The 21,639-nt window shown below is 42.4% G+C and overlaps 1 protein-coding gene across 1 annotated transcript in view; it reads left to right on the top strand.

Annotated features, from left to right (window-relative positions):
* Nucleotides 1-21,639, top strand: part of KLHL14 (kelch like family member 14) — a gene marked incomplete at its 3' end in the record, with an annotated part of 99,476 nt that overhangs the window by 59,960 nt on the left and 17,877 nt on the right. Inside the window, exon 3 of the mRNA XM_082640923.1 lies at nucleotides 17,940-18,029. Within this exon, the coding sequence (XP_082497049.1) occupies nucleotides 17,940-18,029 (90 nt within the window). The remainder of the gene's footprint in view (nucleotides 1-17,939; nucleotides 18,030-21,639) is intronic.

Here is a 21,639-nt window from a genome sequence, read left to right as displayed (position 1 = left end):
CTGGATATAACCAAGATTTGGTTTTTCTACACAAGTGTGAAGAATGGAGAACGGAGCAAGAGAGTTGAGAGTGTGTGCCAGGAAATTATTACAAGGTGAACATTGAAATCTAAGCTGAGTCAGGAGGGAAGTAAGGACATGAGGGCTATGGGGTATGAGGGACAGTGGAAAAGAGGAAGGTAATGGATTTAGGCCTCACTACTAGCCTTTGATGCTCAGATGCTTTTCCTGAGGGAAGACAACAACTCATTGGCTATTTTATTGGAGAGTAAGAGCTAAACAGTGGTTCATACATTATAGAGTAACAATGCTTAGAGTAGTTATCATTCTGTGGGGTAGACATAACGCTACTCCCCATTTTATCAAGGGGAGGGAAGGAGAATCCACATCGACATGGACGCTGTGTTTGAAGGACAGTCTTGTTTACAATAATATCTAATTTTTTAGTTATTAGGACTACTCCCTCTCTTCTTCCCCTATGTTATTATAAAAATGTTCTTGCTTAGTCCTTCTCCACAAATAATCCATATATCCATTGTCATGTTTTAGTTAACGGTCTTTTTTTCCCCTCTCGATGTCTCCCTCTTTCCTTGTCTTCACCTCTTAGCCTTTACATGTGGTTATGTATTACCTTTTCTGGGTCGACACTTAAAGGTGCTTAGAGTCTGCTTTTTTCTCCCTCTAGACCTTTCTCTTTTTTGTTGCGTTTATGATCTTAAAGATGATGGCTTTTCTTTATTTTAGTAGAATCATTACGCAGGTGATGAAAGAATGTTAGCACCATCTAAGCATAGGATCTATCCCCTGTTCACTTGGTTAAGGCTTTACTGCCCTCCTGAAACCTTCACGGCCTCTCTACTGAGAGTCATTTACTGTTTGGTATTCAAGGACCTCCCTGACCTTGTCTCGCACTACTTTCCCAACTTTACATCCCATTGCTTTTCAAATCTTACTTTACACTCCAGCCCCACAAAGCTCCCTAACAGTTCCCCAGCCACCATGCCTCTGTGCACACAGATGGCATTGACTGGAATTCCCCGAGCCCCCCTCCATCAGTCCATCTCCCATCCTTCCTTCAAGGACCCATCACAAATCTCCTTTTAGTGCTTATTTTCCAAGACAACTAAAAAAATTACTCTTCATCTGCCTCATCCTTCTCTGTACTTTGGACTTACGTCATTAACTACAGTCTACTTTGCATTGTATTTTCATGTACACATAAATTTTTCCTCCATTGGACATGAACCCCTGGATTCTTCCCTGTTTTATACACAGCACACAGTAGGTGTCTGATATATATTAAGTAAAAACTAAATGAAATCTCTTATCTTCACAAAACATGTGTTGTTAGGCAGTTAGTTTAAACCACATAAGGATCATCAACATACCTCTTGATAATATGGGGACCTGTGTCACTTCATCCCAGCCACAATCCAAATGTGAATCTTTTGGGGACCATACATTTGTACCCAAACTATGTTTTAAAGTCCATTCCATATCAAATCCATGCTTTACCAATTTCATGCTTTTGTCAACTAGTTAATATTGCAAGTGAAGGAATTTTGCTTGTTTGCAGATTGTTTTTGTCCTTTGTAAAGTAAAACGATGTAAGAATATTTGAAGGAGGAACAAAGGAAAGCGGACGATAAAAGAACTAACATTTATAGTTTGTCTGTAATGAGCCTGGTGCATTCCATAAGTTATCCAATTTAATTGAATTCTTCCAATAGCCCTATGAGGTAGATATTATTATCCACATCTTACTGATGAAGAAAACCATGACTTCTAAACTCACACAGTTAAATGATATCAAACCTAGATCTGTATGACACTCTACTGTCTTCCATTTTAAAAGGCATATTGCACGTAAGTCTCCAATATTGAAGCTAGGAGCTAAAGCCACATGCTTATTACATTGTTAGTCTACCTTAACTAAATTACTTTACTTTCTCCACCTGAAATTTAAAAGTATTGGTTGCAAGTTACAGAAATCCAATCCAATATAATTTAACTATTTTGTCATCAACTTAACAAATATTTATCGGGAGCTTTCTGTGTGCAAAACATTTTTCTAGGCACTTAGGGGTTCAGTGGTGAGCAAGACAGTCATGCAGCCACATGGCTAATATATTAGTATATTGCCTACGTACACAGCTAATATATTAGTATGAAAATATTTTATAAACAAAAGATCTGTCGAACAGTTAAGAACTGTTAAGAATAGTACAGGGGGCTTCCCTGGTGGTGCAATGGTTGGGAGTCCGCCTGCCGATGCAGGGGACACGGGTTCGTGCCCCGGTCCGGGAAGATCCCACATGCCTTGGAGCGGCTGGGCCCGTGAGCCATGGCTGCTGAGCCTGCGCGTCTGGAGCCTGTGCTCCGCAACGGGAGAGGCCACAACAGTAAGAGGCCTGCATACCACAAAAAAAAAAAGCATAGTACAGCAGGGTGAAGGAGTGGTGAATGAAAGGGCAGGCTTTTTATTTTTTTGTGTGACAAAGTCAGAATTTATTTGCAGGGCACCAAGCAAGGGAGTGGGAGACAAATCTCAGATCCACTCCAACTTGGTCTTTTGAGTTAGAGGGTTATTTATTTATTTATTTTTATTTTTTATTAATTTTTATTGGAGTATACTTGCTTAACTATTTCGCTTACATGTGGAATCTACAAAAAATGGTACAGGTGAACTTACTGGTAAAGCAGAAATAGAGTCACAGATGTAAAGAACAAACTTACGGTTACCAAGTGGGGAAGGGACGGTTGGACAAATTGGGAGATTGCGGTTGACATATGTACACTACTCTGTATAAAATAGATAACTAATGAGAACCTACTGTACAGCACAGCGAACTCTACTCCATGATCTGTGGTGAGCTAAATGGGAAGGAAATCTAAAAGAGTGGATATATGTATACGTATAACTGATTTACTTTGCTGTACAAGGGATGCTTTTTTTTTTTTTTTTTTTTTTTTTTTTTTGCGGTACGTGGGCCTCTCACTGTTGTGGCCTCTCCTGTTGCGGAGTACAGGCTCCAGACGTGCAAGCTCAGCGGCCATGGCTCACGGGCCCAGCCGCTCTGCGGCATGTGGGATCTTCCTGGACTGGGGCACAAACCCGTGTCCCCTGCATCGTCAAGTGGACTCTCAACCACTGTGCCACCAGGGAAGCCCCCAAGGGATGCTTTTTAAATGGGATTGTCAGAGAAGATCTCCATTTCTAGTAGACACTGAGTAAAGTGAAGGAGTGAGCCATGGGAATACACAAAGGAAGACCATAGGAGGCAGAGGATAGCAAGTGCAAAGTCCCTCAACCAGGAATGTGTTTGGGATGTTGGGGAGATTCCCAAGGAAGGAATATGACCGGAGCACCACTGGGGAGGGGACAGTGGTAGGAAAGGCGGTTGGAAAGGTGGCCAACAGCCAGGCCATATGGTCCTCGTAGGCCATTCTGAAAACTTTAAAGTTTATTTAAGGTAGATGGCAAGCAAGGACAGGACTGACAAGAAGTGAATGTCCTCATCTGATTTGGTTTTTGAAGGATCATTCTAAGAACTCTGTGAAGGTTAAGCCAAAAGGGGACAAGAATGAAAGCAAGGAGACTATTAGGGGGCTTTCATAAAAGTCCAGTGGGGAAACGGATACATGGGCCACATAACCAGGAGGGCAGGGACTGGCCTTATGGACGATGCAGAAACAAAATTTCAAAACTGTGATCTCGCTTCTCCTCACTCCTCCTCTCCTCTCATTTCTCCTCATTTCTCTTTGCTCAGACCTGCTTCTCCATTGCCCCAAGCAGCTCCAGGATCTGTGGTCAGAAAGGAAAGGTTTCTTCTTGTCAGCGCAAGGGTGCAACCCCCGCTGAAGGGCCTGGCTAGGTCATGGGACCATCTCAAGACCAATCGCTCACTGTTCCCGGCACTGTGATTATGAGCCCAGATTTATGGTCCAGGGAATGGGGTGCTCTAAGGATACCTGGAAGGAGCAGCGGGATAAAGAAGTTTGCATTTTCTGTGTTTTGTTTGTTTGTTTGTTTGTTTTTTTAAAGAGATAAGGCAAAGCACCCTGTGAAGACAGCAGAAGGATGTAATGGCTAGGGAGAGATTGAAGATTGTGCATCGCTACCTGACGGAGCCAAGGCCAAGTGACTGCTCCTTTCTCAGGATTTCTCTGCCACAAAGCTCCTGGACCACTGTATACTCCTGACAGATGGTCTCCTATGTGTCTGTATTAGTGTTTCAAGTAATATAGTGACTGCACATTTCCCAAGAAAATAAAAAGGGCCATAGTGTTAAATAATCCAATAAAGCCTCTAGTACCTATGATGAGACAGTGTTGAGCACTAGCACAGGCGATTTGCACATGATTCCAACCAGAGGAAATGTGGAGCCCATGCTTACCCAGAGTCCAGAAGCAGTCATGTCATGCATACATATATCCACGATCAGTTTATTGAAAGAGCTTCACGTGTGGAGCCAACCGAAAACAACTTCATTTTTTTCCAACCACAGATTTTCCAAAGCCTCTCTATTGGATGTCTCATCTTTCCCTGTGGCTACACCTCAGGAAGTGCTTAAAGCAGCCCCTGATATCTTGGGATGTTCAATAGAAACCTTGTTCTCTAAATACACTTGAAGTTTCTCTGTCTCCCATTGACCCCCAAGTTCAGTGATTTACTAGGAGAACCAACAGGACCAGCATGTAGTCATACTCACAGCTATGAGTTATTACAGGGGGGAAGTATAAGGCAAATCAGCAAAGAGAAAGGGTGCATGGAGCAAAGTCCAGAGGAAACCAGGCTCAAGCTTCCAAGGGTCTTCTCCCAGTGGCGTCACGCAGGATGCATTTATTTCCTCCAGTGTCCGATTGTGACAACACCTGTGAAATGTTGTCTACCAGAGGAGTTCATCAGAGGCTAAGTACCCAAAGATTTTATTGAGGGCTGGTTAGGTAGACATCTGCCTAGCACACACCAAAACTCCATACTCCCAGAAGAAAAGCAGGCACTCAGCATAAATCCCATTTTTTGTACAACTTGGGCACAGACAGCCACTCTTAGTTAAGGATGTGGGAACACTCTTGAAATCTAAGTCCCTTAACATCAGCCAAAGTCCAAGCTTTCTAGGAAAGGCCAGGCCTTTCTAAGGATAGCGGTTTCAGGCCTGCTGTGTTAAATCTTTCCTGCACACTGACGTTGACATGAGGGTAAGAAAGGCTGACCCACCCTTGGATGGAAATCAGCCATGCAAGTAGTCTGGTTCAACCAGAGATAGAGCTGGAGGAGGGGAAGGCACAGGGAGAAAAGCTCTTATTTGCCTGGTGTTTTTAGAACCTGGCTTTCAGGAGGTAAGTGCAGTAAAGCTGACTTTGTTTTCTCATGAGCTGTCTTTATGGGCTCTGCTGTGAACCTTTTTCTGAAGACTTCCCACTGTCTACCACATAGCTTCTGTTAAGGTCATCTTGAACTAGCAATTAATCTTCTTGGGTCGGGGGGTCCTTTCATGGCAGTTCTAACCAAACAAACCCACAACTCAGCCCACAGGGAGGTGCTGGGTGCTGTTGTTCCACCAAACCCAGAAATGCAGGCCACGTCTGCCCCCGCTGTCTCCCTTCACACTCCCATCACAGATGGCTCCCACCAGCCTCTTGTCTTCAGACTTCTCCTTTTGCTGGCGAAGCCCCAGGAAGCACAGAAACATCTGGCCCAAGATTCTTCCACTAGCCTTTGCTTTTGTTTTTGGGGTGGAGGATGGGAGGAGAATTCTGTTCCCCCGTGGATGGAAAATGCCCAGTGGTTCCACAGTCTCCCACAACCACTCTCTTAAAAAAAAAAAAAATCCCTACCCACTAATAGTCTTCCACATCATTGTATATGTAGGCAAAATGTGTGTGTGTGTGCACAATCACATGACCAGTGAGACACAGATTAGGAACCACTTTTAGAAAGTCTGGCATCAATGGCCTGGCACAGACCTTTTTTTTTTTTTTTTTTAAACCTCCATTTATTGAGCACCAACTATCTGCCAGACATTGACTTACAAAAGTGCTGCTTCCCATAGAAACGGAAGGAAGTAATTTACCAAAACAGTTTAAGGAGTTCAGTTTTTCTGACCCAATTTAAACATGACTGGACCAAGTCTTTTTGGGATTAGTGTGACTGTCGATGTGCCTAAGAATAATCTCAGAAGCATACTGAAATTTCAGTTTCCTGGACCTAACCTTAGAAATTCAGACTCAGAAGGTCAGGCCTAGGACCCAGGAGTCTGGGATGGGGCCCAGGTGATTCCAGTGCAGGTGGTCTGGACCAGCCTGTCCTAGCTCAGGGATGCTCAGACTTTAGAGTACCCATGGGGTCTGTAACATGCAGTCTGACTCAGGCTGTCCAGGGGGGTCCTTGAGATTCTGCATTGCTAATTATCCCCCGGGTGAGGTTGATGCTGCGGGTCCATGCAACATACTTTGAGTAACAAGAACTTAGATGGTCTGTCTCCCAGAGGCTGGTTCATGCAGCACTTACCCGCCAAAAGGCCTGACACAACTCTTTAGATTAGCTTCAGCCTTAGGGTCTCAACCTAAATTCTAAGACAAGAAAAGTGCCAAATAGTCATGAACGTTCATAAATATATTCATAAGTAAATATCACTTAACATTCAATGACTATCTAGCTTTACCAGTAAAAAATGGTGCCAAAAAAAGAGAAAATGGAACTTCACTATTCATCATATTGCCTACATGTTTCCCTCTTTGGATCTGCACAGCTCCAAAAAGTTGTCTACTTTTTCCAGCAATACAGATTTCAGAACTTTCTCAAGAGATGGTTCTAGGGGCTTCCCTGGTGGTGCAGTGGTTGAGAATCTGCCTGCTAATGCAGGTTCGAGCCCTGGTCTGGGAGGATCCCACATGCCGCGGAGCAACTAGGCCCATGAGCCACAACTACTGAGCCTGCGCGTCTGGAGCCTGTGCTCCACAGCAAGAGAGGCCGCGATAGTGAGAGGCCCGCACACCGCGATGAGGAGTGGCCCCCGCTTGCCACAACTAGAGAAAGCCCTCGCACAGAAACGAAAACCCAACACAGCAAAAATAAATAAATTAATTAATAAACTCCTACCCCCAACATTAAAAAAAAAAGTAAAAAAAAAAAAAAAAAAAGATGGTTCTAGGTGCCTTGTCATGGCCAAGACCAGGGGCTCATCTCCTAAGATCATGGATGGCACTTTCATTTCCCCTGTGTGTTATAAGCTACTGACTCAGTACAGTCTTCATTGCCCGGCCCTCCTGCCCTCGTGCTTCCCAGATCCAACACATACACATGGGTTCATGAGAAGGCACACATGCACACACCATGAAATGACCGTGGAGGAGTATATAACAAATCCTTCTGGATCTTTGCAATGAAATGTCCTTTGAAATCAAATAAGTGCAATAGCACAATGACGTACTGAAACTGCAAGCGCAGATGCCATGAGGGGTGGTCTGAAAGGGACGATGGTATTGCTCACTGTTCTGATAATCCTACCAACCGCTTCCAGAACCATCAGGTGGCTCCAAATACCAGGAGAAATTCAGTTAGGGTAGAGGTCATGACTGCTTGTTGTCTAAGGAGAGAGTGCTCCAGAGGGAATTTGAGTCGAGGAGTAGGCTGCCCAAAAGGACAGTGGAAGTAAGAGTCCGCCCTTTTTATTTGCTCTCCTGTTCCCCAAACACATTTTCTCTGGCCTCAACATAATAGCAGATATAGTATAGTGATCATAGTGCTAAGGACATTTTGGAAATTGATCTAATTTTAATAATCATTTTTATAAAAATAATCCAATTAAAATATATCCCTAGAACTTAGCCTAAGATCTGGCACATAGTAGGAGCTCAATAAGTATTTGTTGAATCCATGTTCCTTTTACTGATAATGACTTTTGCTGCTGTGACAACCTGGAAAATCCCGTCTTTTTATGATTTATCTTAAGTGTCACTTTCTCCCTGAAGTTACAGTCGCTTCCTCCCTGGTGCTTCCATTGTTGTTCTTCTAGAACACTGTGTATTCTATTTCTCTGTTTACACATTCTCTTTCTCTCTGCACTGTGAGCTCTGAAATATAGGAATGGTGTCCCAGAGTTTAGCACAGTAACTAATTCCTCAATACAAACTTTTGAATGAAAAAGTGAATGAAGAGGTTGGTAGATTCTTTTGCTGTCTCCTGGATTTTAAAGTGAACCACTAGAGTTCACTTTCCAGTACTGAGTATGTGTGATCTACATCAGAAAATGCTTCTTTACAAATCCTCATTCTACGAACCATATCCATGTCCTTCTTCCCGCCGTCAGTAACTATGGGGCCATCATCTAAGAGAATTTAAGCTGTTTTACAATCATTTTTGCTATCCTGTTGCCATATCATTCACAGTATAAGTAGTACTGGCTCCTTTGACCTTTGTCAAGGATCTTATTTTCACACGTTTAAATAATATGAGTTGATCTACTACTTTAATTCATTTACAGAGTTGATATTTTTTTTTTACTGAGCCTTTTTAGGTGTAGAACAATGAAAAGTGCAATTTCTCACTCCCCCAGGGCATGATCAGGAAGACACTGACTGTATTGGCACTTAGGAAAGGACAAACATCAAAGCACTAGCATGTTTCATCAATGTGTCTCTGAAAACACACTTTAAAAAACAGAAAGAGGGGGCTTCCCTGGTGGCGCAGTGGTTGAGAGTCCGCCTGCCGATGCAGGGGAAACGGGTTCGTGCCCCGGTCTGGGAGGATCCCACGTGCCGCGGAGCGGCTGGGCCCGTGAGCCATGGCCGCTGAGCCTGCGCGTCCGGAGCCTGTGCTCCGCAACGGGAGAGGCCACAACAGTGAGAGGCCCACATACCGCAAAAAAAAAAAAAAAAAAAAAAAAAACAGGAAGAGGGCTTCCCTGGTGGCGCAGTGGTTGAGAGTCTGCCTGGCGATGCAGGGGACAGGGGTTCGTGCCCCGGTCCGGGAGGATCCCACATGCCGCCCAGCGGCTGAGCCCGTGAGCCATGGCCGCTGAGCCTGCGCGTCCGGAGCCTGTGCTCTGCAACGGGAGCCAGAAAAAAAACAAACCTAGCATTTGGAGGAAATTGCAGTGTTCATTCCCAAACATGTTTTACTTTCCAAAAGTGAAAGTAAAACTATTTTAAAATTCTAACTAGGGGCTTCCCTGGTGGCGCAGTGGTTGAGAGTCCACCTGCCGATTCAGGGGACACGGGTTCGTGCCCCGGTTTGGGAAGATCCCACATGCCACGGAGCGGCTGGGCCCATGAGCCATGGCCGCTGAGCCTGCGTGTCCGGAGCCTGTGCTCCGCAACAGGAGAGGCCACAACAGTGAGGGGCCCGCGTACCGCAAAAAAAAAAATTCTAACTAACATATCAAGAACTAAACAAAATAAAATAGTTGGTACACCGCATTGTAATAATAGAGTCGTAATTTGAAAAGTGAGTTTTGCTTGAACAGCTAATAGAAGTCTTATTTTAAGTCCCCTCAGCCTCCACTGGTTGTTAGCATTTCCCTCCATTTAAGTGCTCAGAGCTAAAACTGTAAATCAACAAGGATTTATTGAAAACCTTTGACCTTGGCACAATTAGGCCTATGATAGATCCTAAAGAAATATGTCACAGTCTTTGAAGAACTTACAAACCTCCTTTGTTTAACACATGTATTGCATATAGGGTGACATCCATCCTAGATGCCGTAGAATCCTGATCTAAGGCATATATCTTTCTCCCTTTCTTCCCTTTCTTTCACTTCTTCCCTCCTTCACATCTTCTGGTACCCGTACATTTTTTACACCTTCCAAAGAAGTAAATGCCACAGTCTCTCTTAGTTAGCATTCACTCATTCATGCTACTAACATTTATTGATTCATTAATATTTCTAATTACTGTATTAGGCATAAAAGCTGTAGCGATGACTAAGGCTCTACTATCCTATGTACTGGGCATTGTGGTGGGCATAAAGCTATAGAAATGACACAGTCTGGACTCAAGGAGCTTACAGATCCTTTAGGGCGTGACACACAAAAGACAGATGATTTTAATACACTGTATCATGACTTGGCAAGTATAGGGTAAAGGCATGCATTTACTACAATAGTGGCACAGAGGACAGAGTCACAAAGCAATACTCATTGTCAGGAAAACTCTCCCTTAGATACAATTTTGTGTTATGAAAGAGAAGCAAACTCTTGTTCTTGCATAGCCTCCAAAACCTAATGCATGGGCACTTTTTTTCAGATTTATACATTTCGAACTCACTTCAACAGCTTTGTCTCCAGTGGGACAGTGGGAACCCAGCTCTGTGTGTGCAGAATAAGTTGGGAGTGAGGAGAAGGTGTTGGCCACCTTGGGGTTAATTCAGAACCTTCACCAACTCATCACTGGATTCAGACCATGTGAATTTCTTACGGGATTTGGTTTTCCAGACTCACTGTCCATAATGATCAAGTCATTCCCAAATGCACAAAACATTTCCATTTATTTGCAGCTTACAGGGATAGTAACCATCCATATACAACAGAGAAAAAAGTAACAGAGCCTTTTCTGTGCATTATTTATTCAATAATATGTATCAAGCACGTGCTTCTTGTAAAATGTTTGACTATGTGTCTGTTTCTACCTCCAGAGAAGCACTGGCCAAATTTCTAGACCTTTGCAGAAAGACAAGATGGTAGGATTAAACTAGTAAATTTTTAAACATTTATGTTTCTCAATTATACTTACTATAAAATGGAAGAAAATGTAAGAAAAAAATTTCTCTACAATCCTATGGCAAGAAATACTCTTTCAATGTCATTAGACTGAGGCACCTTTCTTTCAGGTTATATTTGTTTTCAACAGCATGTAATTACTATTTGAATTTGTTTTAATGAGTAAATATTGCACAAATATATATTCTAGCAATACCATGCTTCCAAAATATCATTTATTTTGCCAGTTTAGATAATTCTATAGAAAAGAACACTTTAAGAACAGCAATCACGTAACTATAGGCAACTTATGATATCAGTAAGTCAAAAACCAACAGAAAAATGTATACCATACAAATGGATTTGAAACATATGGAAAGATGCTCAACCTCTATCACAAATGAATGGAGATTTAAATTTTAACTAGACACCAGTTGTTCACCTACCGTGTTGGCAAAGGTACAGATATAAAAAGGGGTATGATGTGATGATATCCATTAAAATGTAAAACGCACCCATCCTTTGGCCCAGAGATTTCACTTGGAGGAATTAATCCTACAGATAAATGCACATGTATGCGTGTTGTGGACCCATGAGGACACTCGGCAGAGCACTGTTTGTAACAGCAGCAACCTTCAACACATCCCCTTCCCTCCAGCCCCAGCGCCCCTACCTCATCCAGCCTCCATCATCCCTCATCTGGACCACAGGAGGGGCGCCCTGCTTGATCCTCCTCTTTTCCCTCTTTCACTCCTACAACATCCCTAGGAGCCAGAGTGATATTTTTAAAACATAAATCAGATCATGTCCTGCTGCTGCTAAAACCCCTCCAATGCCTTTCCATCATGCTAAGAATAAAATCGACACCACTTATCCTGGCTTCTAAAGACCAATCTCCCTAGCCTCTGCCTGCTTCCTGACTTCTCTCATGCCTCTCTAGCCCTCACCCTCGGTGCTCTAGACACAGAGGCTTTCTCTGGGCTGCTCAGGCACATCCAGCTCATTCATGCTTCAGGGTCTCTGCATGGATCCCTTCCCCTTATTTTCTCGCAATGGCCCTTTCTCACCCTTCAAAATTTACCTTCAATGCCAGTCCCCAGAGAGGCCTTCCCTGACCACCTCAGCTAGAGCGATAGCCAGGCACTCACTCTCTAACACACTGTCCTGTTTTTTCCTTTTTACATTGTCTGTCATCGCCTGGCTGTGTTCCTGTGCATTCCACTGTGTATTAGTTTACATTCTTCTTTTCCCCGTCATTTAGGTCTCGGAGAGCAGGGACGCTGTCAGCTTCATTCGTTGCTTTATTACCAGCAACCAGAAAAGAATCTGCACATAATGAGTGTTTAGTAAATGTTTGCTGAGTGAATTAATAAATGGCCATCAGAAGGGGATGGGGCACATTATAGGACACCCATCAGATGAAACAGTGTATGGCTGTTGAAAAGAATGGGCTGGTAGACAATCTGAGTGTCGTCCTCCGACCAAGACTGCACCATCGCACAGATACGGCCTCGGTCTCCCTCCGAGACCTCCACTCAGATCCTTCTGCTCTTGGTCTTCTTGCTGTTCTTGCTACACTCCACACCTGTGCCCCAGGGCCTTGGCACTTGCTATTCCTGCATCTATGCCTACCACTACCCCTGCATGGCTCCCTTGCTCACTTCTGTCAATTCTCTGCTCAGAAGTCATCTGTTCAGAAAGCCCTCCCTGACTACTCTCAAAATTCCTCACCCTGTCCCTTCCCCTCCTTGGACCCAGCTTTACTTTTCTTCATTGCACTTATCATTTGAAACAAAAGTGCCTATTTATTTGTGTCCATGTTTATTACATGCTTCCCCTGACTAGAACGTTCCTTGATGCTGTCATGACCTCCCCAGCAGGTAGAACCTTGCCTGGCATACAGTAGCAGCTGAACAGGTCTTTGATTGGTGAGGAATGAATAAATGAATGTATTCTTGAGTGCAAAAAAAGCAAGGTACTAAACAGTGTGCCCATAGAATGCTGTGTCAATTGTATTAAAAAAAAATGACCTGTATATATAATCTCTCTGGAAGAAAAATCCAAGAACACAATAACAGGGATAGCTTCTGCAGTAGGGAAATGCAAGGCTGAGAGGCATAAGAGGAAAACTTATTGTTCCTGTATATCATTATTTTTTATAATGATACAAATGATACAAATGATACAAAACATGGGCATTAATTACTTTTTCCAAAAAATTATGTCTTTTGACAGTTTTGTAAGTTTATGTATTTGAAGCCAAAAGGAAATCAAGGCCCTCATAAATGTTACTTGAAATGATAAACATTCAACAGCCATGTATTTAGCAATCCTATAAACTTGCCATAGCCCTATGCAATCTTGTTTGGATGTTCATGCAAATCTGTGGTTGCAAAGGATACCTATACTTTCTGTTGGAAGGGGTATATATATTCCTTAGATATAAAATATGGGAGGAAACAGGAGTGTGGATCTTAAGCAGAACAAGTCCTTTGTAAATGCAGCAAGACCCCTGCACATTTTATATGCCAGGAAAAGGGTCTCTGTGCCCAAGATACTTTGAATCTGCTTGCAAGGTTGAAATATGCCCTCGCTGTTCAACAAATAAATAAAAACCCTCTGCCAATAGACTCTACCCATCCTTAACTAGCTGATTTGGTCAGTGTTTTTCTGGCTCCATCAAATACATGTAAATGTGTCTTACTTTAAGAAAATCCACTATTTGAATATGTGGATTTATAGAAAAAAATGTAAAGGGATGTCCACTTGCTTTATTACGGATTCTTTTAAATATGAAAATAAGAAACATTTAAAATGTGATTCAATAACAAAAAATTATACAGAAATTTCAAGAACACCATCATTGAACACACAGGTACTCGGTAATTACTTGCTGGTCGGATGAACATACCTATTGAAAATCAGTAGAGTGAAATGGATGAGATCATGGGTTGGGATCCAGATATCCCTGTGTTTGGATTCTATCTCTGCCATTCATTAGCTGAGTCTGACCTTCAACAAGTGACTTAACCTCTCAAGGCCTCAGTATTTCTTACAGAAATAAAATGAATGACCAATGCCTCCCTAATAGTTAGTTATATTAAATGAGAGATATAGGCAAATAAAATATAGATATATTTTATCATGTATTATATTTTATCATGTATTATAATATCATATATTATTTCCTTCATGTAATTTCTGCCTGATTAGGAGCGAGTAAGAATGAATCATAAGTGCTGTTATATTTTCAGAGATATAATATAGGTAACTATATATAAATATAATTACATATACGCATATGTATATAGCACCTGCACAATGCCTGGCACATAGTAAATGTTTGGTAAATGGTGGTTCCTATTGTGAAAAGTAACACAAAATACTCTGAGAGTTTGACTCTTCATTTTCATATCCACAAAGACCAATTTTGTGCACACCATGCCAGTACATTTCATGTCACTGTACAGGGAGGGGTAAAAGAATTTTTGTCACTGAGATTTTTGTGGCCTTAAAATTATGGGAAAACAATTAACAGGTATGTAAGTGAATTGTGGCAGAGATTCAGCTTGTAACAATGGCTAACATCTATTGAGTGTATGATGATTAGTCATTCGGCAGAGTAAATACTATGACTTAGTACCCTCTCCAAGGATGGCCTGCTTCCTACTTTCTTAATTAAAAATATTAAATGTAAATGTTTTATTGAATTTCCCAGACTAGAATAGAATAGCAGGTATTTGGAGTGGGAAAGGCAAAAATGGTACAAATTGCTTCAAACTTAGAGACTAAATGAACGTGCTCCCTCGGATGACCAAAGGTTTCTTCCTTTTCAGTTTTCTGGCTTTTTTTCCCCTTTCCTTCTAGCACTTCGAGTTTGTTTAATAAAGTTGAGAATTTTCACAAAGGGCCTTATGAACACGTGTTATTAGACTTTAAATCTGATTTGAAAGTGCCTCTCTCCTACTCCCTGTGTGTAAAGTGACCTTTTTAAATGGAGGGAAGTGGGTTTAGATGACAGTCGTGATAAATGCGGTCATGTTCACTCAATAAAATAAGGCCCAGTGCATTTGAGGATAAATCAGTGAAATGTACAGCCCCACCTGTCTGTCTCCATCATTCATTTCCACTGTCACTTTCACAGTGGCTGATGGATCACAGTTGCTGTAAAATTAGACAGCCTTTAATCTCATTTCATCCTGATTAGCTTCTCTTTACCCTTTCCCTGTAACTCACTGACTGACACGCTAAAAACTCACACCGGGCTGTATATGAACAGGGAGTACAAACTTCTCCTCTGGTACCTGCTTTGAGGGCGAGGCCAGCGTGCATCCCTAGAGAAATCTGGAAGGGAGAGGGCATGTCTTCCTTGTTATTTAAAAGATAATCAATAATTGCGGTACCCAGTGCTATTTTAAGCAGATGTTTTCTCTTGATCACTGCCCTCTTTATTTTGCTTTCGTTCAGGTTTAATCAGAAGTCAAAGAAATGAGGTCTTTTGTAAAACTCAAACATTGATTTCATATTGATTTTTTTCTAATAGATTTGGAGCGTTTTACATTCAGAATAATCCCAAAAAGTTATTTGTGTATATTTATAGCCTCTCAATTCACAGTAATAAATCAGAAAAGACAACAATTCAGGAATGAAAATGCCGAAAGAGCCAAGAAATATAGCATACAAGGTTTTAAAACAAGAGTAAAAATGGGTAGATAAATGAGAATATCTTCAAACAGCCTTTATATTAGCATTTCAAAGACCTTCTCGTATTTTGAAGGTTTCAATAGTTAGTTTAGTGCAATAGTTTCATTTGTTTGCATAAAGCATAACAATAGGGGTAATCAAATGAGAAAGAGGCTTAAGAATCTTTTCTTCACTTAATTTCTGCCTGAATGGGAGCAAGTAAATGACAAGAACAAAACGTAACTGTTGTTCTATTTTCAGAGTCTGTGCTTTATTATAAAGCTGGACTTCTGGTTAAAAAGAAGATAATACGATTTTTTATTACTTAATAAAATGTGGGCATTGAACTGACCAAAAATTTTAAATAAATATTGGAAGACTGGTAGTCATAAAGTAAGTTGGTTGTATCAGTGGCCGCTGTTCTTACACGCATGTCTCCTATGAGTATATGCTTACAGGTGACAATGCTGTAAGTTTACTGCCCAGATGGCATAGTGATAAACCAGAGTAGCACCAGGCTGTTCACAAAATACACACTATACATAATATATGGGTAGCATAGTTTTGTGTTTGGTATAATCCAAACAATGATGAGTTAATTTAAGAAAAGAAAAACAGATGTTCAAAACGTATCCAGTCACCCAGTTTTAGTTGCTGCATGAACTCAACATATACTCTGCCCCAATGGACTCTGAGAAGTGATGCCTGCAGGAGCTATATGGTTAAAAGCATTTTCCAAAGAGATAACTAAGGGGTGAGGGGCAGAAAGACGTTGCCGAGGTGACTCCCTAAATCAACTGACCTAATTCATGGGCCACACAAATCCACGGCACACCCACTTTCTACATGATCCCAGAAATCCAGGGTTTCCACACCAATGTCTTCTCCCTCGTGGCTATAAGTTCGAAAATAGTGAATATTCACAGTAAAAGTGAATACATAATAAAATAATGAAAATTCCTAAAATCTTCTCTTTTTTTTGCGGTACGCGGGCCTCTCACTGATGTGTCCTCTCCCGTTGCGGAGCACAGGCTCCGGACGCACAGGCTCAGCGGCCACGGCTCACGGGCCCAGCCGCTCCGCGGCATGTGGTATCCTCCCGAACCGGGGCACGAACCCGCGTCCCCTGCATCGGCAGGTGGACTCTCAACCACTGCGCCACCAGGGAAGCCCCCTAAAATCTTTTAATATGAAGCTTAAACGACCTGATTTGCTCTTTTGGAAGCTGTGTTACAGGTTTCAAAGCTATGCCTGTTTCTCCTTATTTTTGTTTACGTATCTTAGCCAGCATAAGTGCATTCTGAGAAAAAAGATAATAAAAACAAAGTGAAATGAGATATATATCATCTAAAGTAAATTGGGTATAAGATAGGCTCGTTTCTCTCTCTCTCTGTCTCTGTCTCTCTCTCTCTCTCTCTCTCTCGATTGGCAAAGGAGTACAGAGTACGAGCTGGCCCTGACTCATATTGATTTCCCACTGCACTGGTTTCTTAAATGCTCTGTTGATCCATGTCAAGCAATAAGTTCCCTGCCTGAACATGCATATCACCTCCCCATTTGTCCTCACCTAGATTTAAGGTGCCCATATGATGAGCTGAACAAGGACATCATTTTTCCTACTGGTGTCACTGGGCCCAAACCACTGCCTGTGATATGATAACTAAATGCTGTGTAAGTTTACATTCACCATATGATGTAATAATAGCAGAGACTAACACTGCACTGCACACGGGGTGACAGGGGTGTCCTATTCTTGTTGTGTGTGTCCCCAAAGAAAATGTAAATGAGAACAGATCCAGCGAAACCTTTGGTGGGTTTCTGAATCACGCCGCCCTCCTCACAGCCACCACATTTGGGGCAGGGCAGGGCAAGACGAGGGGAATGGATATTTATGATGTTCCTGACAGTTTTTATCTTTGTTCCAGAAGAGCTCTTAAGCAGATAGATAGAAAATGTGTGATTGTGCTGCTAATGACATTGTACAGGAAATTAAGCATATACATTTGGAGAAGGCATTAAATCAGCAGGACCTTAATTTAAAAACTTAAAACTGTATGGAAATTCAGCTTGCTCATTGCTGTGGAATAGAAAGCAACCAAGCACCCTGAGTCTGTTTATGGAAAGATTGCCAGCAAGCCAAGTTTGGGCAGAGCGGCTTAATGGCTCCAAGTGGATGCTGGGTTCTTTCTTCCAAGAAGTAAGCCCCAGCCCTGACCATTTGGGAGTGTCCGTCATGGTTGTAGACTGCACGATCCCCATCATCAGGCAGGTGAGGAGGACTTAAGAATTGAAAGCAGCCCGATAGGTTCTTGACTAATTTGCAGAATAACATTATGTAAAATTAATCAAAAGGGGTGGGGTTGGCAATTGCTGGGAGCACACCGCTGAGCCACTGTGGATTGGTGGGTGCCCCACTCTGCTTGTCTATGTGCTTTTCTTCCTTCTGACTTAGTTTCACGTTTTATACATTTTGGGGAAATCACATAACTAGTGAGCCAAGGTATCAAGTCCTAAGATGGAAGATTTTATACGTCTTTTTTTTTTCTCAATTCCAGTTATGCCATACAACAGTGCCCATCACTGCGTTGTGGAGGTGGAAAACTTCCTGTTTGTGTTGGGCGGAGAGGACCAATGGAACCCTAATGGTAACTATTGAACCACTGAACAGTAGGTGCTCAACAAGTCTGTGTGTGATGAGAGGTGCCAGCAGCAGTCCATTTTGTAATTACCGTGGAAAACATATTTCTGTGCAGCAGGGACAAACGAAGTAGTCGGTGAAGTGGGCTGACAGAGGGAGGGTCCACCGTTGAGCTGGCAGGGGACATACGCAGCAGTGCATTCACTCATGGACTGTCTGGGGATTTGGCTTCACCGTGACGCCCAGCCCCTCTCCTGATCCATCCCCTGAGAAATGCCACCAGCGTAAGCCCAGACTCCCTCAAGGGAGGTAGCAAGCGGCAACTATTAAGAATTCTCACCACCTTCTCCACCACTTTTCTCCCATTTTTTCAGGATAATAATATGCAGTTTCAATAAATAAGCGTTATCTGCTGTCGCGCTGTACGTGACCTGAGCTGAAGTTCCTTTGCAGTGTTCATTACTTGACACCTGTTCTGGCTGCTGCATCTCCTGCAAGGGCTTTGTCCACAGATTATCCACCATCTTCCCTGTTGATGCGATTACTTCATAATTGTATCACAAAGAGAAAGGCAACATTTGAATACACTTCCCAAGCCTAATGTAGGGAGAACACTGCGCCTTGCAGAACACACAAAATTATCAAGATATTTTTGGAAATCTTGCACGTGAAGGAGGGGTTGCAGTTGTAGCCTTCTGTGTAACAGAGATCATTATGAGTGAGAAACCATAAAACAGCTTGCAGGTACACATTTTTGCTTTAAGACCCCAGAACAGCCAGCTGAAATTACATAAACTGCATATATTTTATGGTGAATGTTCTCTTTCAGCATCTGCACAAAGGCAAATTATAGAAAATTGTTACATCTGTTCACCCTAGAAAATCTTGAAGGAAAACAACCCAGGCCACCCTCCAAGAACATTTCTTTGAAGAGAAGGGGACATTCTTTCTCAAGATCAGCTTTGTTGGTTCATATCTTTCAGTTTTGGAAAGACGGTTCCGGGGCTTTGGGAGAAACAGATTTGGATCAGGAACAAAAATATGTAATATCTCTCCTCTAACTTATCTTTGCAATGACTGATTTGATATATTAAAACAAAACAAAACAAAAACCCTGGCCAATATACAACCCACTGTAAACTCTCTATATCCTGTTTAATCTCTTCTTCCGAGGAAGTGATTTGAACAGAATAGAGCGTTTGTAAGGAAACAGTACACAGCCAGCAGGTTTATCTAAAAAAGAATCTGAAGAACTTCGTTTTGGGGGTTTTGTTTGTTTGTTTTCTTGAAGGCCAGATGAAAACTAACACATGACAAGAGAAGGCTGGAAAGTCCTGTTTCTTTCCTTTTTTTTTTTTTTGGTCGCACCGCGTGGAATATGAGATCTTAGTTCCCTGTCCAGGGATAGAACCCACACCCCTTGCAGTGGAAGCGCAGAGTCTTAACCACTGGACCACCAGGGAAGTCCCATGGAAAGTCCTGTTTCTAATGATGGTGCTCTCTCAGCCCACCTCCGTTCCCACGTGGGATAAGCCTCTGCTAAAAGACCAGTCTTGGGGCGACAACTCAGTTTTCACAAATCACTATGAACCTCCCATTCCTGTGAGACAGACCTTAATCAGCAACACAGAAAACCTGCTCCCTGGGTGTACCCCTGCACCCCCACCCCTGCCCAAAATAACCCGCCACTGCTTACTGTTCAACTTCTATCAGACACACAACCGAGAGGATGGGTGGGGGGATTAAGGGCGAGTATAAGGGACATATTCCTTCCTCTAGTCTAGAGAATCGAGATTTTATCGTTGAGCTAATTCAGATTCCCATAAAACTACGCCACTGGACCTCACTGATTTGCCTCCCCCCCGACCCCTGAGAGGAGCAGTGATTCAGTTTAAAGCCCTCAACAAATATGCTGTGAGAAAAGACTACAGAAAGCACAGCATTGCATTTCCTGCGGGGGCACCTTTCACTGCCACCACTCAGCGTGCTCTATGTGAAGACCTGCATGACAAGTCCTTGTCAAACCAAAGTACCGAGGCATGGTGTGCTTTGAACAATTACTTCTAATGCCAATCATATGATTTAATGTGTCTCTTTTGCTTTAGCCGCCAGGAGGCTCAAAATTGAACTTTAGTAAAACTTTAATTACTATATATTGTTTACTTTTAGTCTCCATATGGGCCTAACAGCTCACAACTCTCTTTCTGTAAGACCCTTATTTAGAACTTTGGGAGTTCCACCTGCAAATCTGAGTCATTCCGTCCCTGACTTGTTTTGCCTTTGAGGTCATTTAGTATAGATCTGGGTAAATGCTGATGAGCCACTGATTAGCATCTCCTAAGCAGAGGATAACTGGTCACACTGTGAGGCAAGAAGGCCAGTCTTTTGTACCTCATGTCAACCAATCAGTCATTGGCTGAGGCCTTCCCCCAGGTGGGGGCGAGGGTGGGCAGTGAAGTGGCCAGTTCAGCTGAGGGCAGTTCTCTAGAGAGGGAGCAGCTGTGACCATGAACAACCAACAACCATCAGGTAGGGAACAGGTGTACCAATCTGGTAAAATTATCTCAGTTAGGTACCCAAACACACATCCACCACCATCCCTTAAATGGTTTCCATGGAGTTTCATATTCCATCCATCTGGTTAACCACAGCTGACCATTTTGGTATTAGTCGTAGTATTTATTGAGTACTCATTATTTCCCAGGAACTTTGCTAAGCACTCATCTGCATCATTTCACTTAATCCTCACGACCATCCCATGAGGCCTGTTGCATGATTGCTCTAGTTTTACTATGACGAGTCTAAGCCCTAAGAGTTTAAACAACTTGCCAGGACACACAGCTTGCAAGAAGATGAGTGATTCCAACGTAAGTCTGTCTGACTCCAGAGCCTCAGCCTTTAACCAGTGTATCACACTCCCCACCTCACATAAACATATGTATTTAATTAGATATTAAACAACAATTGTGCATTTGCCTTTGATCTTGTGAAATTAAATCAGTATTGTATCACCATGGACAGTGGCTCTTACTGGTTCCCAAAGAGCTCTTCATTATTCCCCATTTAGAAAACCATGAAGGGACACCATCATCTCAAAAATATAGGATTTTCATTTTATAATACCTCATACAACTAAAAAGGAAGCAGTTAATACCAAAACTTATAAAGAACAGCAATCCTGGGCTTCCCTGGTGGCACAGTGGTTGAGAGTCCGCCTGCCAATGCAGGGGACACGGGTTCGTGCCCTGGTCCGGGAGGATCCCACATGCTGCGGAGCGGCTGGACCCATGGCCGCTGAGCCTGCGCGTCCGGAGCCTGTGCTCCGCGACAGGAGAGGCCACAATGGTGAGAGGCCCGCGTACCGCAAAAAAAAAAAAAAAAGAACAGCAATCCTATAATAATATACAACATGCTTTAATTTCACTACTGACAGGGAGGAAAAATTAAAAATCTATGAGTTTAAATGTTATGTATACATCAGTTCCAAAGATGAAATCTTAAGTTAAACTTTAGTTCTTATGAAATTGGTGCCTGAGATGCATGTCTTTGAATGAAATACAAAAATGTACATTTCAATACATGCTCATAAAACACAAATACGTACTCATAAAATACAA

This window comes from Mesoplodon mirus (genome assembly GCF_964341445.2).
Source record: "Mesoplodon mirus genome assembly, chromosome: 13".
Taxonomy (NCBI): Eukaryota; Metazoa; Chordata; class Mammalia; order Artiodactyla; family Ziphiidae; genus Mesoplodon; species Mesoplodon mirus.
This window is presented reverse-complemented; position numbering and strand designations above follow the sequence as displayed.